General features: G+C 46.0%; 7 protein-coding genes across 7 annotated transcripts; 2 read left to right on the forward strand and 5 right to left on the reverse strand.

The window, feature by feature from the left end:
• Positions 1-334: 334 nt before the first annotated feature.
• VTP01DRAFT_2620 (uncharacterized protein) lies at positions 335-2,005 on the forward strand (the record flags this gene model as incomplete). The annotated part of the gene is made up of 8 exons (XM_069381102.1): positions 335-344; positions 406-517; positions 579-670; positions 737-814; positions 867-985; positions 1,048-1,455; positions 1,516-1,612; positions 1,677-2,005. 8 exons carry the CDS (start codon positions 335-337, stop codon positions 2,003-2,005), a joined length of 1,245 nt encoding a protein of 414 aa, XP_069237396.1.
• A 239-nt stretch (positions 2,006-2,244) lies between these two features.
• Positions 2,245-4,075, reverse strand: VTP01DRAFT_2621 (uncharacterized protein; the record flags this gene model as incomplete). Its single annotated transcript, XM_069381103.1, has 4 exons — positions 2,245-3,008; positions 3,130-3,331; positions 3,384-3,868; positions 4,018-4,075. 4 exons carry the CDS (start codon positions 4,073-4,075, stop codon positions 2,245-2,247), a joined length of 1,509 nt encoding a protein of 502 aa, XP_069237397.1.
• A 915-nt stretch (positions 4,076-4,990) lies between these two features.
• Positions 4,991-6,197, reverse strand: VTP01DRAFT_2622 (uncharacterized protein; the record flags this gene model as incomplete). The annotated part of the gene is made up of 5 exons (XM_069381104.1): positions 4,991-5,318; positions 5,387-5,690; positions 5,765-5,899; positions 5,959-6,004; positions 6,069-6,197. 5 exons carry the CDS (start codon positions 6,195-6,197, stop codon positions 4,991-4,993), a joined length of 942 nt encoding a protein of 313 aa, XP_069237398.1.
• Positions 6,198-6,454: 257 nt separating this feature from the next.
• VTP01DRAFT_2623 (uncharacterized protein) lies at positions 6,455-9,311 on the reverse strand (the record flags this gene model as incomplete). The annotated part of the gene is made up of 14 exons (XM_069381105.1): positions 6,455-6,511; positions 6,569-6,672; positions 6,746-6,866; positions 6,942-7,143; positions 7,280-7,692; positions 7,748-7,985; positions 8,050-8,333; positions 8,394-8,458; positions 8,524-8,561; positions 8,618-8,710; positions 8,785-8,872; positions 9,009-9,044; positions 9,101-9,121; positions 9,182-9,311. The coding sequence occupies 14 exons, from the start codon at positions 9,309-9,311 to the stop codon at positions 6,455-6,457; spliced, it is 1,890 nt and encodes a 629-aa protein (XP_069237399.1).
• A 150-nt stretch (positions 9,312-9,461) lies between these two features.
• On the reverse strand, positions 9,462-14,932 carry VTP01DRAFT_2624 (uncharacterized protein; the record flags this gene model as incomplete). Its single annotated transcript, XM_069381106.1, has 6 exons — positions 9,462-13,390; positions 13,453-13,656; positions 13,718-13,834; positions 13,895-14,048; positions 14,108-14,493; positions 14,926-14,932. 6 exons carry the CDS (start codon positions 14,930-14,932, stop codon positions 9,462-9,464), a joined length of 4,797 nt encoding a protein of 1,598 aa, XP_069237400.1.
• Positions 14,933-15,117: 185 nt separating this feature from the next.
• Positions 15,118-17,165, reverse strand: VTP01DRAFT_2625 (uncharacterized protein; the record flags this gene model as incomplete). The annotated part of the gene is made up of 9 exons (XM_069381107.1): positions 15,118-15,216; positions 15,355-15,468; positions 15,538-15,693; positions 15,761-15,984; positions 16,043-16,147; positions 16,213-16,345; positions 16,422-16,601; positions 16,804-17,007; positions 17,064-17,165. 9 exons carry the CDS (start codon positions 17,163-17,165, stop codon positions 15,118-15,120), a joined length of 1,317 nt encoding a protein of 438 aa, XP_069237401.1.
• A 104-nt stretch (positions 17,166-17,269) lies between these two features.
• VTP01DRAFT_2626 (uncharacterized protein) lies at positions 17,270-19,447 on the forward strand (the record flags this gene model as incomplete). The annotated part of the gene is made up of 11 exons (XM_069381108.1): positions 17,270-17,451; positions 17,522-17,600; positions 17,670-17,838; positions 17,912-18,065; positions 18,123-18,206; positions 18,266-18,549; positions 18,618-18,748; positions 18,824-18,961; positions 19,037-19,152; positions 19,213-19,315; positions 19,376-19,447. The coding sequence occupies 11 exons, from the start codon at positions 17,270-17,272 to the stop codon at positions 19,445-19,447; spliced, it is 1,512 nt and encodes a 503-aa protein (XP_069237402.1).
• Positions 19,448-19,658: the final 211 nt, after the last annotated feature.

The following is a 19,658-nucleotide window of genomic DNA, read 5'->3' on the forward strand; positions in this document are numbered from 1 at the left end:
AGCAACGTTTACTTTACTATCCTGTGATGTCTTCTTATATGATCTACTATTTAATTTGACATAGACACAATCGTACCTGAGCATACGGCTGCAACGAAGATAATCGACTCGGATGCACGCAGGATGATAGTCTAATTTTTCCAACCCATTGATGGCAAAACCACACAAATACGCATAGATGATGGTTCGCAGAACATGAGACTGTAGATATATGCAATTAGCAGACTGGAAGGCGCTGCGTCTAGGGTCGAATTTGCTCAAAAAATCCCCCAAGTCGATGATTTTGGGACGCTGGTCGGCGGGGACATTGAAGGCCCAACTCTTCGCCGTGAACATGGACAGTGGTAAGTTACAAAATTATGACCTCTCGCTTTTACATTTGGAACTGACAATCGTTGTGATTAGCTGCAATCGACCCAGAGCTATACGCATTAATCGGAGGCGCACCGCCGATAGCTTTTGTAAAACCAACATTCACATCAAAGCATTTGGACACAAAGAAACGAGCAACGCCATGGTACGTTTGCAAATAGTCCTTGATCGCTATGCTTTTGTTGCTGACAACGACAATTACGTAGGTCACTGCAAACGTTTACGAATCCGGCACGCAGCGACGAGCTTGCTTTGCAGCACTGGGTACGACAAGACCAAGCAAACACAGATAATCAAGGTATATATATATCTTTTATCTGAATGGGTTATCCAGTTCTTTGGTATATTCAGAAAAATGATGTAGGATACTACTTTGCAAAGTTCAATCGAGTCATTGATGTTCCAGAATACACAAATGAGGAATATGATAAATATTTAACAGGTATATCTAACGTGATGCAACCGCGTACAGCTTGGCTGACAATTTCCTACAGATCCGGATTGGAGCAGGGAGGAAACAGACTATCTATTCAGCTTATGTCGACAATTTGATTTACGATTTCCAGTAATTCACGATCGATATTCATTCCCGGACAGACAACGAAGCATGGAGGTGGGGAAAGGTTCAATAGGGTGCATCTCCTTTTTTTTTCTAACGCACTGTTTGCAAAAAAGGATTTGAAAGAACGGTATTACGCCATACAGACAAAGCTCATTAAAGTCCGACCACACGTACCGGGAGAGTACCCGCAAGAACGACAGGTGTTATTGCAGCAATACGCATTTGATAAAGCCAAAGAAGTGGAAAGGAAGCAAGCGCTGAACGCGCTGTTCAACCGGTCGCGGGAGGAAATCGAGCACGAACGAGCGCTTTTCATTGAAGCTCGGAAAATCGAACAAAATGAAATGTGGTTATCAAAAGAACGAGAAAACTTGCTCAGTGCACTGCAACTGGAACAAGCGCAGCAGGCACCAGCGACCCCGATCACACCTACAAGCGCTGGATCAGCAAACGCAGCGCTGTCAACGCCTGGTGGCATAGGTATCACCGGTGGAACGGCTGGTTCGCCGGTGGATGCCAAGGTTCGAGCTCCAGAAACATATTTGCAAGAAGAATAATCGACTGACATGATTCCTCCTTAGAAAAAGAAGGCGGTCGCCCGTGATGAGGTTGCAAGTAGCAGCAACCTCAAGAAGGCGCGCCGAGTATCCAATGCCTCTTCAGCAGGACTTTTGGATGGTACGTGGGAAGGAAAAGATGTTATCTAGAAGAACATATACTAACAGTCGTTTGGCATGTACAGATATTATACCCGAAAAAAAGGAAAAGTTGGTGCAAGGCATACAAGTGCGGAGCCAGCAGTTACCGGTGATCACCAAGCAAGCGCTTCAGCAAAAGGTGCTCAAGGCATTGAGCGACCTCGGAATAGGCGCACGACCGAATATGCCGACCGGCCAAGTATGCTCCAAATATGAGCAACTTCATCACTCGATTGTCTACCTGGTGGAACTCCGGAAAACGGTGGAAAAGATGGAATCAGATCACCAGTCGAAGCTGCAGAGACGGCAAGGCGGTGCAGGGTTTGGAGGCCGAACAACCTCTTCTAGTTCTCGGGATAAACGTCGTAAATAAAAGAAAATAATCTTCCTTTTGTTATATCTTTTAATGATATGCAGACAAAATAGTTGCTGACTAGCAGAAACATTTTCGGAACAAAAGGAAAAGAAAGGACAACGCGAGGATGAAGAGAGAGAGAGAGAGAGATTAAGTTGAATGGAGGGATTAACATCCAAAAATGTAAACAAAAATGCACTCATACACAAAAAAGAAAAAAAAATGAGGATCGGGGTGATTGCAGGAGACACGTTCTCTTAGAGCTTGTTCTGTGAAAGGCTCTGGACAGGCCAGGCATAGTTTGCGTTGGATCTGTCGTAACCGTACTTTCTCACAAAGTTGTCCAAGTCAGCGGGGCCGCGGGAGCCGTAAGGATACTGGTGAATTTGGACAGTAGGGTCGCTATCGATCTGGTGGAGCAATGGAGTGAAGATCTTCCAAGCAGCCTCGAGCTCGTCGTCGCGAACAAAGTTGGAGTGGTCGTTGCGAAGTACGTCGAGGATAAGCGACTCGTATGCATCTGGGATTGCCATGTCGGTGTATCGGTTGTGGTATGACAAATCAAGATCTGATTGGATAGTCTGATAAGAAAGGCCGGGCTGTTTGTTGTTGAATTTAATGTAGACGGCTTCCTTTGGCTGGACACGCATGACGAGCTCGTTGCGCGGAGCACCCCTGTAGAGGTTGCCAGCGACGTTGCGGAATTGGATGCGCACTTCGACCTTGGCTTCGTTCAATGCCTTGCCTGCCTTGAGAATGAAGGGCACGCCTTCCCAGCGCTCATTCTGGATCCACAGCGTCAAGGCTGCGAAGGTAGGAGTGCGGCTCTGCTTGTTCTTGAGAGTGTCGTCTTCGAGGTATCCGGGTTTACCATCCGCTCCGACGTACTGGCCGAGAAGTGCGTCTTTGAGAGTGATGGGCGGAATGCATTTCAAGACCTTGACTTTCTCGTCACGGATAGCCTCAGACTCGGTGGAGATAGGTCGTTCCATAGCAACCAACGACAGTACCTGGAGCAGATCTAATGACAGTTGTCAACAAGAAGAGGGGGAAAAATTTGTAAGCTTCGTTGTGTCACGCGAAATTTTTTTATCGCTTTTCTTTTTTAGCTTATCGCTAAAGGGCAAGAAAGAAACACTTACGGTTCTGCATGACATCGCGGATAATGCCAAAGTCATCAAAGTAGCCGCCACGGCCCTCGGTGCCAAAAGGCTCCTTGAAGGTGATCTGGACATTGTCAATGTATTTGCGGTCCCAGGTCTGGCTGAAGAAGATGTTTGCGAAACGAAGAGTCATCAGATTCTTGACCATCTCCTTGCCAAGATAGTGATCGATGCGATAGATCTGATAGCATTCATCAGTTTGCCGTCGTTACTGTTTCATCTCTATGAATTACCTCTTCTTCCTTGAACAGCGCGCCCAATTCTCTGCCCAATTCGTTGGAGCTTTCAGTGTCCATGCCGAAAGGTTTCTCGACGATCAATCGGTTCAAGCCATCCTGTGCATAGACATTCTTCTTGAGACCCTTGGCAACAGGAATGAAGACGGATGGAGGCAACGCCATGTAGTACACGCGGTTAGGCTTGCCATTGGTGCATCCACGCTCCTGCTCATTCTTTGTCAAGTAGTCGTTCAAAGATTGCCACGACGCGTCATCGTCGTACAAGCCCGAGTGATATGAAGTGATGGCCTTGAACTTTTCGAGATCTTCGCCGCCATCCTTGATGTACTGCGTTACTCGTTTCAAGTAATCATCGTGTTCCATCTTTGTTCGGGCATATCCCACAATGTGTGTGTTGTCGGGCAAAAACCCATTGCGGAAGAGCTTAAATAACGCAGGGTATGTCTTTTTCTTTGCCAAGTCTCCGGATGCACCGAGCACTGTTGTTAATGAAGATGATGAGTAACATGTTAGAGACAGAAGATTGATGCAATGCCAGCCCCCACCCAGAATGGTCTCGGTGAGCGCGCGTGTTTGTGCGCGGTCGGTCGTTGCCAGGGGTTGATAGGCACAGGCACAGTGTACATACCAACAATGGTGACGAAACCCTGGAGCTCTTTAGCTACTTGGCTGTGGATATCTTGCATGGTTGAGGAGGAGAGGAGGAGGAGAAAGTGTTGAGAAAGAAGAAAAGAAAGAAGGAAAAAAAATGATGATTAATGCGCTGCTGTGAGTGGAGATGGTCTGGTGGTCGCGTCGGCGCAGTTGTGTTTTTTGGGGGAGAATACAAGCATCAAGCAGCAGCTTTCTTTTTTTTCTCCTTCTTCGGGGGGTCAAGCGAATGATGTTGCGTTGGATGCACCGCGTCGTTCACCATGGACAGAAAATTGTCCGAGCACCGTTTTCCCATTTCTTTCATCTCTCGGGTTTTTCTGACCGAAATGCCAAAAAAAAATTGTCCAGCCAACCACGGTCTTGATTATGTCAATCCAATTGCCGAGGGGGTCAGCATTGGCCGGAGCTTGAATCGATTGCCAACAAGGGTCCTTGTTGCACATTTCTCGCGGGTCCCGCCAGAGTTTTTCCAGGACAAAACGAAAACGACTGAACGCGTCACCTTTTTCCCTTTTCAGAATGTATGTCGCTGGCACGTCTCTCTGCTGCAGATAAAGAGCAGCTACAACTGTGTGTGAGAGAGAGCCCATGTGTGAAATAATAAACAGATAAAAAGATATAATATATATCGATAACATTTAGATGGACGACCACCACTGTAAGGTTCGGAGGATGGTTTTAGCCAGTTGTCCACTCGGATCTTGCTTGGTAAGCATACGCGCTTTTCCTAATCTCGCAAATGCGCTGATACGGAAATCTGATCAATTGCAAAACCTGCTAAATCAATGCGCTACTCTAGCTTTGACAACCTCTTCTTTATCTTGCGAGTAAATATTAGCGTGTGTGTTCTATGTATTTGTAGAAAATTATCAATATAATCCGTATAAATCTAGATAGCATATCATAGGAGGGAGTCGCGAAAGGAGGAGGGATAAAAATGAATGGTGTCATAAGATTCCCTTTTCATTCGCTGTCTGTTCGATTGATGGAACCGCACGGAGTTGAACGCTATCGTAAGAACGGAGCCGGATAGGCTGCTGACTAGATTCTTCATCATCATCATCATCATCATCATCACCATCGCTGCTGGATAGAAAAGTATGGCTCGAACTATCGTCGTTTGCGATCAAATCAATGATCGACCGTCGTCGAGCCGCCGCTGCTGCTGCTGCTGCCTTTCGAGCACACAAGCGGACACTCCAGATATATTGAACCAGGTACCAGTTGCCAATACCTAGATACCATGCAACCAACACATCCACCGTGTAATGTGCTCTGTTTTGTATGTATAAGAACATTTTCAATCCACCCAACGTTTCTATGCTAGTTTAGAGATTCTTTACCTATTCATGATCACCACGGCACTCCCAGCGAGCACGACAGACCACGCAAGCAACGTCGTGACCACTCGTGCTACGCGATGCACAGTCGGAGGAGGATGGGTTGTCCAGACGCAAGCGCATATCACAAAGAGCACCGTGTGCCCGCTAAACATGCAATCGCCACACTTGTGTGCAGATACGCTAGTCAGAAATTGATCCGTTACTTTCTCGCATCCTGGCCGAGGATCAGGAAACGACGTTGCTGCCACAGACGCAATCCGTTCCAGATTGCACAGCGTCGACGTCAGAAACCATTTGTTTGCCACTACATACGTCGCTGTTCGTCACCTCATCACCACTCTTTATATCTTGACATCCAAGATGTGTATATGTATTTACCGTGCATAGGTCTACGGTGAGTCGTAACGAGCACAATGGTTGGCAGTACCAAAAGTGCGTCAAACAGGTCTGTCAACCAAAGCTGGTCAAGATGCGGCAGCAGATCAAATCCAATATCTGGTAGCCGAGGATAAACTACTCAATCATCCTTAGCTTCTTGTTTCCCTCTTTTTGACAGGAAAGAGCATGTGTACCTCGATTGTCAGGACTTCTGCTCGAGGCGATGTTTGATAAGACGCTCTATGCGACGTCCATGTTTAGCTGGGACAGATGTATACATGTATTGATCCTCACTCGACTTTACCATCAAGTAATAAGACATGAGCCACGCTAAAAATATACATCCGGTGACACCCACACTTCCACTCGCGTGGCAATACCGTCTTTTGACACGGATGTTAAACGGCACTCGTTTGCTGGACGATGAATACATGGAACTGTACAAATTGTGACAACGTAGTAATATAAAAGTGAATGAGAAATAAGGAAGACCAGACAGCCCAAACTGAAGACCCGAGAAGCAGGAAAAATCAAAGTTACGATTCAAGCCGCTTGCTCAGTCAGCTGTTTGAGGCAAGGTGGTTTTCGCATAGGCAGGAGACAAGTAGTACGTTTGTGTGAGAGTACAGAGATTTATTGGCATAATTCAGTCAGTTGGTCAACCACTGTTTATAGAATTCTGTTCACTTTTTACTCCTCAGTCTTGTGCCAGTCCGAGGTGATGACGGTCTCCTTGACGGGGTCAATCTAAATTTGGATTAGAACTGTTTCCACCCTCTTTCTATCGTGTATACATAAACGTACCTTGAAATAGAGATAGTCATGTTTCTGGCGCCAGTAGTAAACTAGATAGTAAGGTGGTTGTTGCTGCGTGGCCGATACTTCTGAACCGCCAGAGATCGCTGGACCTGTACGCGGTGAAGGAAAAAAGGTTACTACTGTATGAATTTTTGCTGCCCTTTTTTGGTTCTATGACGTTACCTGGCATGACGGGGACACCTGCGCTGTGTTGCAGAGTGGGCGTCAGTTCGTCCGGTTTCCCGAGGTGCGACAGTATTTGAGCCGCGGGGGTTCCTGGCAATCCAAGCTGGTCTCCCAGTGACTAGAGACGTTCTGTTAGCCCAACGGCAGCAGCGACTTTCGCGTTTTCAGCGCCGCGAAGACTTGCCTTCATAACTCTGAACTTTTCGCCGTCTGGTGAATCTATTTCCTCGTCATACTCGCCTCCTCCGTACTTTCCCGGGCGGCCGCGCAGTTGTTGAAACTTTTGAGCGAGTACAGTAACATTGTCATCCGACATTGTAAAGTGAACAGAGAACTTCAGTGAAGAAGAAGAAGAGCTGAGCAGAGTCCAGCCAGCAGCTCTTGTTATGCCGATGCTGTCGTGTCATTTGAGGCCCCGATCAACCCTTCTGCACATTGCATCGCAATGCTCTATTTATTATTATTATTTTAATGCCAAAACACATGTGACATGCTAATTTTACTTGTACTTTTCATTTCTACAAGACAGACTTCAAAGTTTTTTCTACTTGTTCCCAATCATCTGTTTGAACGCGCTTGATTTCCTTTTGGAAATGATCTTCGATCACTCTCATTTGCTCCCAGGAACGGCGATCGTGAACGAAATTGATTGAAACACCTGTCCGACCAAAGCGGCCGGTACGACCAACACGATGTAGATAGGTTTCAGGATCAGGGTTATTGTTGATATCGAGTGGCATATCGTAATTGATAACAAGGCTGACTTGGAGAATATCGATGCCTCGCGAGATGACATTGGTGGTGATTAAAACCTTGAACACGCCTCGACGAAACTCGTCCATGATATAATCTCTCTCTTCCGGCGACATCATTCCGTGGAGTGCTTTGACAGAGTGACCTTGTTCAGTCATTCTTCTTGCGATTTCATCAGCGGTGTCTCGTTTCTAGATCTCAAAGGTAAATAACCTGCAAGTGTGTTATCCAAAAATGTAAACTTACGCGACAAAAGATGATACTTTGACTGACTGTCAGCAAATCGTATAGATTGCAAAGTACTTCATATTTATGTTCTTCGGATTTACAATCCATGTAAAATTGCTTGATAGAATCCACGCTCAATTCTTCTCTGCGAAGAGAAATCTCGTTCGCATCGGGCGCGAATCTTGGTGCAAACTTTCTTACATTCTCAGGGAAAGTTGCTGAGAACAACACAATTTGCGGCATGCATTCCAACATACTATCAATCTCTCTTATTAGTGTACCTACTGCCGTTGAATTCTCCTCTCTCAATTTCTCTTTACGTTTTAATGCGAATACTCTGGTCGCCGAGACCAGATTGATCCAGCATGTTATCAGCTTCGTCCAGTACAAACACTTTGATGTGTTTGGTCGTCAAAGCTCTTCGTCGAATTGTATCCATGACGGATCCAGGTGTGCCAATAACGACATGTTCTTGGATTTGGTATCCACGAGGTTGCTGGCCTTTGACTACCAGGCAGGTCGTAGTTGCAGTGAACTTGGCCATACGTTCAATGACCATTTGAATTTGTCGTGCAAGTTCGCGGGAAGGCGCAAGAACGATGGCCTGATATAATTCACAGGTCAACGTTACGTGTATTTACGCGTATTTTCCATAATTACATACTTGGGGCTGATATAAAGTAGTATCGATGCGGCTCAGGATATTTAGCGAGAAAGCGGCAGTTTTGCCTGCGTATCTATCAGTCTTTATTCTTTTTTTTTCCCATCCATTATGCATAAAGACTAAATCTTACCGGTTCCACTTTGTGATTGGCCTATCATGTTTCTTGGTCTTGGACACAATGATTTCAATGCACTGTTCGTAATTTCCCAAACAGTAACACTTACGGTTCAGCTAGCAATAGGGGAAGAGCTCGTTCCTGGATTTTAGAAGGCTTCGAGTAGCCCATAGCGTATAATCCTCGTAGGATCTCCTCCTTCCTATAGAAGGGACCAATGTTAAAGGAACGGTATAATTTTAGTTTCTTCACCAGTCGACTAATTCCAATACTTACAGGCCTAATTCTTCGAATGAAGTCACCGAGGACAACTGCGAACTTGTGTTCTCAAGTCCAGCCAAACGGACATAGACTTGATGATCTCCTGTCAAATATTCAACAATGAATACGTATCCCTCCAGCAATCAAGTCTGTCAGACATACCACCTGTTCATCATGGCAAGTTCTTAGTGAATATTTCAAACTGTGAACTTGCATGAAATGGAATTTTCGATACTTACTGTTGTGAGATTGCTCGTTCGTACCGGACATAAGCCCTGCAAATATCGAGTGAGATAACTGAAATATTATGTTCGCGGCGTAGATACTTTACTGTCCGAGGACATTAGATCGCCTAGTCGTACGGAAATCGTTTCAGATTCTACAAAGCACATTCATTGTCAGCTCTGCATACAATAGAACGTCCCTTTCCACGACGCTGTCAAACAGCCAGCCGATTCATTCGCAAATGCTAACAATGTGTTGCGCGGGCTGCGGTAGCAAACGCGATCTGTCATTTTGGACGGGTCAGTACCTTCTGACATTGTGAATGAGTATTTTCGGGAAAAGAGAGGCGCGCAGAAAATTCAATTTTTCAGGATCAACTTTATTGTGTGTCAGTCAAGGTATGCTGTTATTATTATCATCATAACCAAAGAAGAAACCGTCGTTTCTTTTCTTAAATTAAATGGCAATTATCGACGATAACGATCCCGTTCTCGGTCTCTGTCCCTGTTGTAATGGTCATGGTGGCGCCGATGACCGCTATTGCCGTTGCTGTGATGATGATGACTGTGGTGGTGGTGATGGGAATGATGGCTAGAGTTATGGCGATAGTGAGATGATGGGGATGATCCATGGGATGGCGCAGAGGACGAATGTCTCTCGTCTCGGCGAGAAGAGGATGGAGACGAAGATGACCGCCGTGCCGAAGATGACGCCGATCTGCTTTTATCATCGTGGTTTGACGGCCGTTTCTTTACATCTTCCTTGAGACGATCCCAGATATTCATAAGGTCTCGATATTTAGCCTTCTTGCTCGGCCAAAACCGTTTCACATAGAGCCACAAGTCGCGCTGATATTTTTGACGGTTGGTATCGTTCGCACTGCTCGGCAATCTATCCATAGCATTGTCTATGCATTGCCCAATTTTTGCCATGCATTCTTTGATAAAGGCTGCCACTTCTGTTGGTTCCAAAGTACTCGTGTCGTTTCGTAGTTTGTACAGCGTTGAACACACAGGCTCCAGAGCCTTCTTCGCTTCATCCTCATCGTAGCTATCATAATCTTCATCCTTCTCAGGTATCTTGTTCTCCTTTTCCGATCTCCTAGTTGCTTCTGAAGGTGATTCTTCAGCGCTCTTTGCATTCAGACGTGCAGGTGATGCAGCACTTTGCGACGGTGTTTTTTCTCGAGATTGACGCTGTGTCGCTGGAGATCGACGTTGCACATCCACTTTCTTGTGATCCTCCTTCTTTTGCTTTTCAAATTTAAGCGTGCTTTGCGTCTTTTGCGTGGTATGCTTCTTTTCATCTTCGGCAACAATCTTTAAGAGTTGGTCCGCGCGGCGCACGAGATGGATTGCTTTTGGTGTTCGCTTGTCATCCTTGTCCTTTGAATTGCTGCGTTTGGGAGCTTCTTCATCGTCATCATTTCCATGACTCAAAAAGAACTTGTCTTCCAAACCCAACTCTTTATCTGCTTGGATCTTGGCCCAGTTTCCAAATCCATGTCGATCGACACCGACCAGCAACATTGCATCTTCCTTTGGACCCCACGGGCAGGACCAGCCTTGCACACGCTTAGCACCCAAAGACATCCGGAATCTGAGAACATGACTGATCGAGGCAAGCTTTCGTCGGAGCACCTTCATATCGTGATGTCGCTGTAAAACCTGTCCCGCATTGACGCTTGCAATATCTCTCCACGTGAAAAGGATCGCCTTTTGCTTGGTATATCTCACCTCGCGTAATATTGCTTCATCATCCTTTGCTGACCCGTCGTCCATGTGTTCCGCAATGGCCGCCTTGCATGCATTCACGAGATCATTGTACAAATCCAAGATAACCTGCTTATCCTTGCGCTCTAGCTCAGTGTCCTGGACGGCGTCCTCATATCTTGCCTCCAGATCGCCCCACTTCAGAACGCTACGTATAAGCATACGCAGGTGCTTTTCGGTAATTTTGTCTTCACTGGCGCCTTTGCTGTTCGATCTGGCTCTTGATCCGCTTGTGTTTGTTCGCTTGCGCTTTCGAGGACTCTTGCTATCTTCTGCCAATTCTTCTTCTGAGCCCCCTTCGCCTGCGATTTCATGGTATCTCCGTCGATTTTTCTTTGCAGCGCGCTCAAACAATGCCAAATCATTCTCCAGCTGTTTCTGCTCTTCCTGAGCGCGTCGTTCGTTATCTGGAATGATTTCATCCCACGACAAGTCGTTTGCCGTTCCACCGTAGTCAGATATCCGAAACTGCGCAAGGAACTCTTCACTGCCGAAAGTGCTTTCTCCGCCTTCCTCTGTTGCGGTTTTCTCTGCGCGGGATAGGATGTCATCCAAGTCCATGTCGCTCAGCTTTTCAGTGTTCTCGTTTGACTGGAACATATTTTGCGCGCCGAATTTTAGGATGGCAGACATTTCATCCTTGCTAAATGGCAGCTGGCGCATCTTGCCAGACGCGGTTGTCAGAGAGTTTTCGGGCAAAAGGGATAAACCAGAAGTATCCATTTGCATGATAACACAGTACTCTAGGACCATCTTTCGCTTGGCACGTTCAATGATATCCTCTTCCATTGTTCCCTTTGTGACAAACCGATAGACATTGACAGACTTGGTCTGGCCAATTCGATGTGCACGTGACATGGCCTGAAGATCGTTTTGAGGATTCCAGTCGGAGTCGAAAATGATCACAGTATCTGCGGTAACCAAGTTGATACCCATGCCACCTGCTCTGGTTGACAAAAGGAAAGCAAAATCAGGACTATCCGGAGCGTTGAAATGCTCGATGGCCTTGGCACGGTCTTCAGTCCGCATTCTGCCGTCTAAGCGCTGGTATGGATGACCTCGCAATCGCATATAATCGGACAAGAGATCGAGCATCATGACCAATTGAGAGAAAATAAGAACACGGTGTCCATCGTTCTTTAGACGCGTCAGAAGCTTGTCCAACAGCACCATCTTGCCGCTGCTTTCGACTAGTCCTCGCAGCTGCTCTCGTCGACTTTCATTGACTTCAGCATCCTGGAGGAGGAAAGGATGATTGCTGGCTTTTTTGAGTTCAATTGCAATATTTAGCCACTGCTTCTTGTTTTTCTCGGCACCCTTGTTGAGCACCTCGAAATTCTTCGCAAGGATGTTTTTATAGAGATCGCGTTGCGTCTCGCTCATTTCCACGCGTAGAATTCGCTCAGTCTTGTTTGGCAGCGATTTTTCAACATCCTTTTTAAGACGGCGAAGCATGTAATTCTTCAGACGGGCATGGAGCTTCCTGATTTTGTCCTTGATCTTCTCTTGCTGATCCTCTTTTTCATTTTCCAGATCCACGTCGAGATCATCGAGATCGTCCATATTTGGCATGAGGAAATGCAACAGCGCTAGTAATTCCTTGACATTGTTCTGAAGCGGTGTACCAGTGATCAAAAGGCGATTGACAGTGTAGAAGCTTGAGAGTGCTTCGTAGAGTTGTGATTCTGAATTTTTCAATCGGTGAGCTTCGTCAACAACGAGGTATTGCCATTTGAAACGGTTGAGTTCTTCGCGGTCTTTGAGGATGATCTCGTATGTAGTGACCAAGATGTTGAATTTTAGCTTTTTGGTGCCTGCAAGGTAAAATTCTTGTTCACGGATAACTTGACGCGAGTTACGGTTGCCAACGTAGCAAATAGCATTCATATTTGGTGCCCAATGCTTGATCTCGTTCATCCAATTGTCGGAAGTCGATAAAGGAACGACGATCAGGAATGGCCCATATACATTGTGCTTATGGAAAAGCGTATTGAGGAACCCGATTGTTTGCACTGTTTTACCGAGACCCATCTCGTCAGCGAGAATGCCATTTTTGTCAGTGCACCACTGGTAGTACATCCAGCTGATACCGTGGAGTTGGTAATCACGTAAGGTTCCACCTTGGATGTAAGAAGGCTGCTCGCGGATGCTCTGAAATGTTGGACGGGACTTGGAATAGGTTGCAGAGCGAGGAGGTATCTGTTGGCTCTGCTCGCGATCGAGAAAGTTATCGACAGCTTCTTGGTATTTATCCGAGACTAGATCTGCACTTTCCCAAGTGCACTCGTCGTAATGCAAACGCTTCCATTTCACAAAGTATTCGCAGTTGGGAGGTGTACCACGCACTGCAATCACGCGTTCCACGGTGCGCCAGGCTTCTATTTCCTCCCGTCGACGTTCTGTATTGATAAGCTGCTGTTCGAGTTCCTCTTGCGTCGTCTCTGGATGATTACGCAAAGCAAGCTCTTCATAAACCACACTGCGGATATAGTTCTCTACTTTTCGAAAGCCCTTGAATGATTTGAGGTATTCATAGGTATCCCAGGTATCATGCACGTGCGACCAAGTTTTCCACTTAATAAGGAACTCCATGTTTCGCTCAGGTTCATCGTCCTTTTCATCAGCTATGTATTTCATAAGTCACGATGCTTCCAAGATACTTGTGAGCGAATAATATAATGCATACCGAATTCTTCTTTCCGCCGATGGTCATGCACGCTTTCAATTACATCGCCTTCTTCCTCGATTGCTTGAGGGGTATAGGGGGTGGCTTGATCGTCATCATCTTCCGAAAGTCCCCAGAGCTCCGCATTATCTTCATTGTAATTTGTAATGTTGCGCTTGCGGGTCGAATAACGTAGCGAATCGCTGGTGGGCACTTTTCTGCCACCTAGAAAATCATCATATTAGTTGATAAGTGTTCTTTCCAAACAAGGAAATTCAGTTCTTACCTCGTCGTCTCTTTGAACCTTTCCGTTTTGGCTGACCAAAGACACTGTCCGAACTATCGTCATCTTCATCGTCAAGCAGCTCTTCTTCTTCGCTATCTTCGTCCGCAGCCCACGCTCCTGAATACAGGTTTCAGTCTTACATTTCCATTCGTCTTCAAAATATTGCATGAAATTTACCATTACTGCGTCGGCTCGAACTTGTAGAGCGGGTAGTAGTTGCGCGTTTGCGTTTTCGGCCCGCGGCGACGGAGCCGTAGTCGTCATCGCTGTCGTCATCCGAGGGTACAGCATCGCTCGTAGCTGACATATCGTCTGAAGTCACAGAATATGTCTATTGTTGTTGCGTTAAGATCCATGGCTACTAACTCGAGAGTAAATCAGAGAGTATACCTGCTGGTATCGCGTGCTTTGCCCTGCTCGGCGTGATGAACGACGCAAGCCATACAGTTCTGGATCAACGTATCGGAAGTCAATCTCGTCCTTCTTCTTGCCAAGACGGCGCCGTCGTTCTTCGCCCTCACTCAACTCCTCGAACGAATCATGCTCGACGTTCTCGATGTCCGAACGTGCCGGGCTAGGAGTGAGCTCCCCGCTGAACGTGGATCCATCAGATGGGACCGCCTGAGGCGTCCCTTCGTCGTCTGAACTCAAGACAAGACGCCGCTTGCGTTTTCGAGAGACAATGGTTTGAGAAGGGACATCACTGTCGGAATCATTGCTGCTTCTACCACCCTTTCCAGAGGCTTGCCTAGACGACTCCTCTGAATCGGTATAATCTATTACGTATAGTGAGAAAGACGCACCGAAATGATGGATACAAAGAAAACAGAAAATGGGAAAAGGGGGACGGGCCGTGGAGCTGCTCTCCGCACTGAGGACACACACAACTCGATGAAATGAAGGAGGGTGAGAATTATCGCGAGAAGCAACAGTTCGGGAGAAGGGAGTAAAGTCCAGAGCAAGAGCAAGACCAGGTACGAAAAGAAGCTTGCGGGCGAGTCCAAAGACAGCAAAGTGCAAGTTAAAAAGTTACACTGTCAAGTCAATAAAATGCACATGGCCAAGTCGACGGTAGCCGCAAGCAACGGGTGCATTGTCCGAAATGAAAAGGACACGGGCAGTGCGCAGACGATAAGATAGTGCAAGGAGCAGATTTACCAGGAAATGTGCACTTTGGGAGTCAAAGCATATGGAGAAACAGTACTTACCGTGCATGGTCGTGAAACAAGCAGTGGTTAAAAGAGAAAGGGGTTCAAGACCAAAAATCAAAGTTTCTGTGTTCTGAAAAATGAATTTTTCGCGAACACAATTTGTATGTCAAATAGAATGAAAGGGGATATTGATATACACACTGAACAAAGGAAAAGGCAGTTCAGGATATGCAACAAAGGAACATTGCTCTAAAAATCCAGGTCTGGAGGCAGCCCAATTTGCGATATATTACAGATCCACTTTACATGATCCCATGCAATCATATCATATACATACGCGTTCAGCGTCTACGTATCGTTTCAATGTGATAGCCAAGTTGGCAAGAGAATGGATATCATTATATATTCGTTACCTCAATTTAATAAGCACCACTAGATCTCTAACAATCAAAGTTTAATTCTTAGGCCAAAGGTTTTCCAAAGAACCCATGGCAGTGCAGACACTGCCGTCATGTAAGCTAAGCAAACTGCGACACTGACTAACGTGGATGCATACAGTGTTTTCATGCTCAAGTTAACAAGACCAGTAAGAATGTTTGCCTAACAGTAGTCGAATAAGCTTTCGGTACACAAACAAACGCCCGCTCCAATCCCTCGGTAGTCCTTTACCCATAGAAATGTGAGCAGTCCATTGATATTGACTGCTTCAAGCAGAAAAGGTCCACGGCCAGCTCCTCCGGGGCCAAAAGCTTCTTCAACAAGCACCAGTGCAGTTAGCAAGGATAAATTGAACGCGACGACCCATAAAATATAAGGTAGATTTGCCTAACCACCCAAAAAAAAATCATGTCAGCATTTTCTTCCAACCAAGCCTTATAGCTGTAAAACTTGCCATCCGTCGAGATACACTTAGAGATTCTTCATTGCTTGCAAATGTAATCCAAGCGAAGAACAGTATCCAATAGAATGCTGCTCGTAGCGACAAGTGAATGATGACCTGCCTCCGGTTGCTTGCTGTCTGCAATCCTAGCCAACGTGAAATAGCATGGCTGCTCAAATATTTATCAAATACAACCATGCCCGAATCCAAACCAAGGAAGAATGTAGACAAGTAACCTGGAAACAAGCCCGTGTCAATTGTTAAATGCGTATAAAAAAGGATTTCTTTCATTACCTGCAAAGCTGCAAATGCCTTCTTTGTTTGCACTTAGCAGATCGATGCGAGGTGCTTCCAAAATCCATGTTTGCAGCCCTTGTTGCATCAATAGGAACTGATATACTGGGAGTGCAAAGTGATCATTGTTAAAAAAGAATGGGATCGGTTTCCAGTTGGAAGAAACTTACCAGCTCCTGTAGTCAGACCGAGTATAGAAAAGGGTACTATGCGGTGCAAAAAGCTCGCTAATGTAACAAACGGTGGTAGGAAACCGAGCGTAAAGAAGAAGTTCCAGTGCAAACCGTATTCTGAATGATGTTCCTAGCGTGCCTGCATGGTGAGGATATACGCGGTCCGCAGAGATCAGAGAAAGAAAAATGTCCACAGATATGCATACCTGGTAATCAACGCCTTTTGTCAGCAGGAGACGCAAAGTTCCAAGAATGAGAATCGACAGTGCTGAACGCACGGATGCGACCAGCTGCGATAGCTTGGACTTGCTGGGTATCGTAGAGAGATATGCTCTCGATGACACGATCCCGGACGAAAATACAACTGATCCCACACCCACATCCATCTTTTGTGTCCAATATGTTAGCTTCCAGTGAGAAGATGATGGTTGTAGAAAGTGATAAACTTGCCAAAGATGTCCCAAATGTCTCTACTTTGGCAAATCGACGGGGGAATATCGGAAAATCGACAGCAAGGATAGCAGAACATGTCAACAACATCATTCCTGCCCTGTAAATTGTAATATAAAATTTATAGCCTGTATCTACCGATGTTTGCTGAGCTCGTTGATTGCATGACATTCTGACAAGCATTGCCAAGGATAGAAGACTGACAGAGACAACATTTGCGTAGTCAGCGGCGACGGTTTGGCTTAGCACCATCGGGACAACGTAGATAAAAAGTTGGCTCGCAAAGTCGTTTGGGTTGACCAGGTTTGCGTTTGCGAGGTTGACCCACAAAGCTTGAGAAGCCTAAACCCGTCTCTTTAGATCTATGGCAACTAGCCTGCCAAATCAGCAATGCTTACGACTAACGACGAGCACACTGAGATGATCTCTGCAACAGAGCCACCCGTGCAGTTTGAGACCCAAGCTTCTTGAGCACGCTTGTAAGCCTCGTCTCGGTTCATGGTTGCATGCACACTCTGTCCCTGTCGTGCCTTGTTGGACAGGTCAGGCAGGTTTAATGTCAGCCTGAATTCCATTTCTCTTTTCTTATGCAACTCTCGTCGACATGGCAGATGCCAAGCCCAAGACAACGGCAGAGTTGAACAAGCTTGCGTCAGTCTCTGTCGATCAGAGTATACCCATTCGGCTGTACTTTCGATCTGCTGATCTTTTGATCAAGCAAGCACGCATATATCGAAGCGAAGGCGATCTCGAGCAAGCATATGTTCTTTACATGAAATATACAAAGTACGCAACAAATATAGGCACATCATTTAAGGAGAAGTACTTATGATGCTGATGAATTCTTGGTATAAAGCCTAGGACTCACAGAGCTGCCAAAGCACGCCGAATACAAGAATGCCGAGAATAAGCGGCAGTTGAAGAGGATAAAAGCCGTAAATAAACCTTGCTCGATCGCGTGTGCGATTTAGTTTCCAGCTAAAAATTGACATGAAGAGATATAGAATTGCCTGGAGGCTCTGGATGCATTGGAGCAAATGAAGATTCAGTTGGATACCGCGTACCGGGCATATCATGAGGCCAAAATTCACAGTGGCATGGAAACAAAACAACTCGTCGAACAAGACATTGAGAAGGAGCTGGAGACAGGCAATGGTCGCTGGGAAGGAGATGGTAAGCGCGTGGACAGGGCAAACAAGTGTCAAATGAATGCTAGTAACAGTCTTCGCTGAATTTTGAGATACAGAGAAAGCACTAGTTGAAAGTGAGGAAAAGACACAAACTAGCAGCAACAAAGAGTCACAAGAAGAGGATTCGAAAATCTATCAAAATACTGCATCGTGGTCGCTGCAGGAGGCATTAAAGGGAGTTGCCGGAATTCCTGGCAACTCAGTTTCCAGGTACGAGATTATCCAGTCGTCGCTCCATTGTCGTCTTCATCAACTGTGATTATCTAGACCATCGCTGGATACGAGTATTTCCCCATCATCGGGCTCCACACCGCAGTATCCGGCCTCCTTGCATCACAATCAAAGCGACGGGTAAGGACTGCACAAAAAATACGCAGTCTCTTTTTTTTTCTAAGTACTCGTTGCGATAGGTTTGTATATAGTAGCAATAGCGCAGTCGTCTCGGAACAGCAGTCGACAGCAGCGGCACCGCGGGTACCGCCCAAGGTGTTCGAACATGAATATCCGTCGCCTACATCACCCAAAACTACCGGACCGAGTCCATCAGCGCCTCCCCTACCGCCCAAAGTTGAATTTGGAGATGATACCAAACGACAACAACAACAACAACAACAAGAGCAGCAGGTTGCGGCGCCAGCATTGCCACCCAAAATTGCCTTGGCAGCAGCCTCCGAGGAAGCAAGCACTAGTTTAGGTAAGGGCAGGTGATTTGGCATACAATTTTATAAGTAAGCGGATACTTAACAACCGAGACATAATCAGCAACTACTGAGGGCGGTGTTCCACTGCGCATGCTTGATATCCCCTCCGGTTTAAAGAAACGATTCCTTTCAATAGCTGAGAGCAATACCAACAAGAACATAGAAACATGCGGCATTCTATGCGGCGAATTGGTAATGACTGAAACAAATTTACCCGCTCGTTGTCGCTTTTTGTTGAACTAATGCCCCCTCTCCGCGGCTGCCAAGAAAAACAATAGGTTTACCATGACAACATTGGTTATACCAAAGCAGCGCGGTACGTCGGATACCTGTACGACGGAGAATGAAGAAGAGGTGTTTGAATTCCAGGACGCGAACGATCTGCTTACGTTTGGCTGGATACATGTACGTGCAGTTTGCGTGAATAGCATAGTGTAATCTTGATATTAAGTATATTTATCTTCTTTCTCCGGCACTTAGACACACCCATCGCAATCTTGCTTCCTAAGCTCGTTAGATTTGCATACGCACTGCTCGTACCAGCTCATGCTCCCTGAAGCAGTAGCCATCGTCTGTGCGCCCAAATATCAACCAGAGTAAGTAGCGAAGCAGCAAGTGGGGATTGCTGTTTTTTAGCGCGCTGATCGGACTTCCAGTTTTGGTGTGTTTCGGCTCACAAATCCGCCTGGTGTTGAAATAATAAGCTCTTGTAAGAAGGAAGGTGCCTTCCATCCTCATCCTGATATGCCGATATACACGGTAATACATAGTCTCTGCTTGTGCCTCGTAAGAATATTGCGCGCTTACATTACATTGTAGGATACACACGACGATGTGGGGCACGTTCGAGTCAAAGACTACGAGTTTAAAATAGTAGATTTGCGAAAATGACAAGGGATATGAGTAAAAAAGTTCTCCCACACTGGAACTGGAAGAGCGAGTTTGGATAGGCTGCAAATTCCTTTTCTGGAAAAATGTGACGTTACACACTTTGAGCAGAGTTGCCTAATCTTCTCTCGTTGCCTGGTTTTTGGATTATTTCTTTCACCCCTCCCCTTTTTTAGATCCTCCTCTTCCTTTTCTTTTGCAAAAAAAGGACAAG

This window comes from Rhizomucor pusillus (genome assembly GCF_041956525.1).
Source record: "Rhizomucor pusillus strain CBS 183.67 unplaced genomic scaffold VTP01scaffold_13, whole genome shotgun sequence".
NCBI lineage: Eukaryota > Fungi > Mucoromycota > Mucoromycetes > Mucorales > Lichtheimiaceae > Rhizomucor > Rhizomucor pusillus.